The sequence below is a fragment of the Rhinichthys klamathensis genome, unplaced genomic scaffold (assembly GCF_029890125.1).
Source record: "Rhinichthys klamathensis goyatoka isolate OS25496 unplaced genomic scaffold, OSU_Roscu_1.1 h1tg000194l_1, whole genome shotgun sequence".
Classification (NCBI taxonomy): domain Eukaryota; kingdom Metazoa; phylum Chordata; class Actinopteri; order Cypriniformes; family Leuciscidae; genus Rhinichthys; species Rhinichthys klamathensis.
In genome coordinates, this window is record NW_026606720.1 from 333,323 (window position 1) to 339,417 (window position 6,095).

The 6,095-nt window shown below is 36.8% G+C and overlaps 1 protein-coding gene across 1 annotated transcript; it reads right to left on the reverse strand.

Annotated features, from left to right (window-relative positions):
- Positions 1 to 4,599: 4,599 nt before the first annotated feature.
- or55d1 (odorant receptor, family 55, subfamily D, member 1) lies at positions 4,600 to 5,788 on the reverse strand. Its single transcript, XM_056262558.1, has one exon. The coding sequence runs from the start codon at positions 5,569 to 5,571 to the stop codon at positions 4,600 to 4,602; it is 972 nt and encodes a 323-aa protein (XP_056118533.1). The 5' UTR covers positions 5,572 to 5,788.
- Between the last annotated feature and the right edge of the window lie 307 nt (positions 5,789 to 6,095).

Genomic DNA, 6,095 nt, shown 5'->3' on the forward strand with positions numbered 1-6,095 from the left:
AAAACCTTTTCAAAAAGTAATTATTATGTCGGTAACAGGGTTGACCAAACACACACATTTACGTTGGTTATATGAAAGGTAGGGATTTACTTCATCCAAAAAGGGGCTTAAAGATTTTCAAAACAGTACTTTGAAAATCAAACATTAAAAGTGTGAAATGGCACGTTTTCGGATAATGACCCATTTACTTTTATTAATTTGTTGCTAATATGCATGTGTTTTTAATTTAGGTTGTCAGCTGCTGTTTTGCCTTTGTTAAATTAGGATAGTCACAATTGTTGCTGGTACTCCCCAGCTGTTGTGCCTCCAGGTGGCACTCCCCTAGTTGATTATGCTTGTATTTTAGATATAACCAACTGATCTATTGTGTTTTATTTAACTTGTTTTTTGTCTTGTGTTTTGTTCTTTTCAGTGGTTCTAGTGGTCGGCTTGTGGTAGAGGCTAGGCACGCTAGTGTGGGTTCCTTCACTGATTGTACTGTTAATAGCACTGGGGACACGATTTGCAGTGAACTGGTTTGCAGTGACTATTGATTGCAGTGGGCACATGTGGTGGGTAAGTTGGCGCATCCCTGGAGCACCCTCTTAGTTAGATTGCCTCCCCACAGCTGGCCCTGGCCCACTGTCTTTTTGTTTATTTCAATAATCAGTAATAACTGGGAGTGTGTTTTGTTATAAATAAAATAAGTTGCTTGTTTGCCAAATTTGTAATTCGTATACTACTTTGTAAACTTCTATATTCTCTTGTAATTTGATTATTTATTTGTATTATTGACCATCCTCTTTTCAGGCACTTCCAGTTACCGATTATCAATAAATAAGTTATTCTTTTGGGACCACGTCTCTGTCTTACTTCAATAAACCTGTGTAGCCTTTGTATAAAGGGTTAGTCAAAGCAGAAATAGAGCATTTCCTGGGGTGGAAGTCCCCAGGTGGCGTTGTCGGACAGTTAGATTCTGGTGGTGATTCCTCTTTTAGTGCCACTACCAGCCTGGCCACACAATGGAACGTTCTATTGGCTTTCACTTCTTGTCAATATACGTTCTTTGATAGCACTCAGCACCGACTGCTTCAACCAGCGCGAGCTCCGCCTTGAGCGGGAAGGTGTGATTCAGGCATGAGGAGAGGACCGTTAAACAGGGAAAGAGACGCCAGCAACAAGGAGGCAGTAAAGCATCACAGTAAAGTAATTTTCTTTAGCAAAAATGTCAAAATATCCCTTACGGAACAGAAATATATGGGAATATACTAATGCGATATGTTACATAATACATTTTCATATATTGGAAAGTAATGCTAATATTTTTCAAAATACTGGAATTCTGTATATCTCCATATGTACATACATTGTATGGGCATGTTCTCATATATGTACACATATATTGTGCATACATTTTACAATATATATGTACATATATTGTCATATAATCTTACATATATTTAAAATATATTCTACCATATATTAAACATACATGTGACACAATGGGGCCCTATCTTGCATCCAGCGCAATTGACTTTGTACACCGACGCATGTATCATTTGTGTTTTGCACCCGTGCAAAGCGGACTTTTCCCTCCACAGACGCACGCTGGCAAACTTAAACTTGCGCTCCCTGGGCAGTTCAGCGCAAAAAAGTGTTTTCCGGCGCAATTAAACAATCCCTGGTGCTTTTTTGCAGTTCCAGAAAACATTTGCGCCACTGACCAGAAAAAACCTAGTCTAAAGTCAGTGACGCGTTGCGCGTACATTCAGATGCTATTTTAGGGCGCATGCTTGGCCATAATACAGAGTGTGAACAACGCGCATACACTGTAGATGATTCTCTCATCTACACTGATGCATTTTACATTTTGCAAATGATACATTATTATAAGGAAAAATATTAAAACACGAGGGAAATCATTGTTTGTCCCATCCCCAATGTCAATTCTCTTTCTTTTACGGCCCTGACGAGAACATCGATCTCCTCGGCTGTGAACCGATTCTGAAGCGCGCCTGGTAAATGCGCCGTTATAATAGTATCGCGCCATGGAACAAGCGCACCTCGTTCATCATGCTCTTAAAGGGAATGTGCTATGACGCTCTTATTGGTTTGTTTCCCGTTACACCCAAACCACACCTATGAATAATGAAGCTACTTCAGACCAACCCCTTTTAGATTTGCGTCGAGGGCAAGAGGCATTTATCCCGCCGGTTAAATAGCAACAGCACCGAGATCCGCCCACAAAGTTACTTGCGCTTTGTGCTTGACACTTGTGTTTCAGATCGTTAAAATAGGGCCCATTATATTATCAATACATTTTCCCATTTAAATCGGAATACATTATGGTCGATATTTATAAATATAAAATTGCATATATTTTGGGATATACAAACACATATATTATATATTCATTTTCAATATATTGAAAGCGACAATCATTTGTATATTTTGCAATATATTGCAGTATATTACATGAATATATAATATGTTGTATAATATTATATTGTATCATTAATATATTATTCCATGTATTTCCAATATATAATATATTGGAAAATGGAAAGGAAAAATAAAATATTACAATATATTTCAATAATATATTGGTAAATATATTTTCCTTTTGTAAGGGCATTCTGCCCAGTGATTGAATAAGAGCTCTGTAAGTTTATTACGTTTATTATTATTGTAGACATGCAGTAATGTAACGCCGTATCTCGTCTCGTGATGCTTTGCAGACTCTGCTGTGTGCGTTCATATGGTTTGAAGGAGATGTGGCTTTGGAGACGCTCTAAGGGAGGATGGGATCTTATGCTTTCAAAGCTAGCTTGCTATTGCTGTCCTCTCCAAAAATTGCCTACCTTACAGTTAATACTGTAAAGCTGCTGGCTTTAAATTGTATAAAGTGTTATTCAAACATCAAGTGACTTTATTTGACTTGAGATCAGAATATCAGAGCTCGAACATAGTTATGAACAGATGCTTTCTTAACTGCTATTTTCTCACCACTGTAATTTTTGTTGTGTGTTTAATTTGTTATTGAGAGGTAAATGTGCTGCAAATATTTACATATTAGTCTAAACACAGCTCCCAGTAGTATAGGCGGTGTTGGGATATTCGCTAAAAGTATACCGTTGCTTAGGTGTTTCAAACTTTGTGTGAAAAAGTGAAGAAAAAAAAGTGAAGAACTTTGCTTAGGAACTTAATCCTATACTGGCTTAGAAGTCACAATTCTGATACAGTGTGCTAACTTGTGCTGTCATGAATTCTCTTGTGGCTTCAGAATCCAATGGCATTAGTCTTTATTAGTCATATGGCATCTGCTTAGCAGTAAGTGAAAACACAATGACAAGTCAGACAAAACGGAAAAGGTAGGTATATTTTGCGAATTAAACACAGCTGATTGGACAAGACATCTGTTAATCAAGACATGCAGAAAGTACAGCAGGCAGTGGCAGTAGAAAGTTGATTCACATGTGCAAATATTAGAGTTGTCTATTTAACCGGTTAATTTAGTGTGACTAATTATGAAAAAAACAATTATATTTAATCTGCCCACCACTGTCTGGTTGGGCCAGACAAAATTGCAAAACAACCCGATCTGAAAAGTGGGAGAGTGGCGTAAACAGCAAGTTTAGCTTTTGAGCGACCTGTTCCAGTTCCAGTCACCCTTTCCCGATCCCATTTTTCTCCCTATAGCACCCATCACTAATCAGTTCGGAGAGGCATTCAATTTGAAAGAAAATTAAGAAAAGATATTTAAAAATGTAAATAAAGTGCCTAACAATGGGAGGAGAGAGGGGAACAGGATTGGGAAAGGACAGTGAGCCAATTTTTTTACTTTGACAGATTATTACAGTTGTGAAAATCTATTTAAACCTATTTGAATTTGCTTTAAATTTACATTGCAAAATCAATAGTGGTTAAAAAGGCTGTACAGTTTTCCTCTTCATTTATTCAGATGTGATGTTAAAGTGCATTTATAATCTATTACAAAAGACTTGCATTTACTTGATATATAAAATGTGAGGTTTATTATTATTCTAGAACTACAGCAAATGTTTTTTTCCCAAATGTTACCGACTATATCAATTAAGTCAAGTCACCTTAATTGATATAGTCGGTAACACTTTATTTTGATGGCCCCTTTTGCACATTCTGTTGACTATATAAGTAATTTTGCAACTACATGTCATCTAACTCTCACTAGAGTATTAGTAGACTGTCTGCCAACTCTTTATTTTGATGCTCCTCCAACAGACATTCTACTGATAAGTAACTTATTCTATCCCTAACCCTACCAGTCTACTAATACTCTACTAACACTCTAGTGAGAGTTAGTAGAGATGTAGGTGCAACGTTACTTAGTCAAATGAATGTGTTAAAGGGACCATCCAAATAAAGTGAAACCAAATCATCTAGCTCAGTCCAGTTCTCATACAACAGCATCAGTACAGTCAGATACATTATATTGTTGAATTTTAAGTGTCCCAAACTAATCAAGCCACAGGCGACAGTGGCAAGGAGCCCAAACCTGCATGGAGCCAAATCTGGCCATATAAGGTTTCCATAAATAGATGGGGGGAAAAAAAACGTTAAAGTAAAATGAAAGAGAGAAAGTTAATATGATTCAACCTTATTAGATAAATATTTAACAACCTGAACTCTGATTTCCTTAGTTCTAATTCCATAGATTACTGGGTTAAAGCAGTTCGGAATAAGATGGTATGACAAGGTGCTCAACACGCGGATATCTCTAGGTATGGTAGGCACCCTGTAGCCAACAAATGCAACAAGAACACAGAAAAATGCCAACGCTATGACCATTAAATGTGTGCTACATGTCAAGATGGCTTTTTGGCGTGACTCACCAGAAGGAGAGCGAGATATAATGACAAAAATAACAATGTAAGAGCAGATTACAACTGCACAGTCACATGATACTATGATGAAAGCGATTGTTCCAGCCATATGGTTCTTGCTCACATCACCACAGGCTGTATTGACAACTGATGTATGCTCACAAACACAATGATAAATCACATTTGATTTACAAAAATAGAGTGGCCCAATCAGGCCGACCATCGAAGCAACACAAAGCAAGTTACGGAAAAAAAAGGACAAACAGAATATTATTGATGTTTTAACGTTTACATAGTCATGGTACTGTAAGGGAAAAATAATGGCAAAAAATCTGTCGACTGCCATCAAAACTAAAATTGACGTCTGGAAACAACCTGCCATATGCAGACAAAACGTTTGAACAAGACATTCATCTTTGTAAATCATATTTCTACCAAACAGAAAACTGATTAACATTCTTGGAACAAGAAATATTGGCTGTATAAACCCAAGAGCTGCCATAAACCCGATCAGAATGTACATGGGTGCATGTAACTTGCTTTCTTTTACAATCACTAGCATTATAATCGAGTTTGCGAACAACGTGAAAGCAAAGATTACAAGAAAAGGAATGAAAAGGTATTGCCGATACTCTTGCAGATCCGTGAATCCAATCAAGTAGAGTTCCTGGTGAGAGAAGTTGAATGTCCTGACGTCCATTCCTTGGATCAAAGTTTGCTTTGAATACATAAAAACAGTTCATAGTTACAGTTTAGTTGAACAGTTTACAGTTAATGCACAGAAAACATGTTTACAAAAGCAATTAACAATATAAGCAAATATATATACATACATTTAAGCATAAATAGTGTCCTTTAACCTTCAAATGTGGTTTGCATTTTATGCTCAGATCTGCACCAAAGTAAGCTTGGAGATTTAATAAAGTATTAAAACATGCTAAACATTAGAGCAGCAAATCTATTTCTCTTTTAGTTTTTCATGTCTGTAAAATGAAGCCTAAATTATATAAAAGCATGCGCAAAGGCTTTATAAATGTTATTCTTATAGCTCCCCCTCTTCTGATTTAGGTCATGCTACCTCTCTTAAATATTCCCCACTCCCCTCCCCTGATACCTAGGACAACAGCTTGCCATTATTATGACTGTTATTTGTTGTTGTTCTCCTTAATGGGTATGGCTTTGAGGCAGGATTACCTTTTGGAAGGACAGAATAGGTTCTGCAATCTTAACAGGCCTTATTGTTTCAGATAAAAT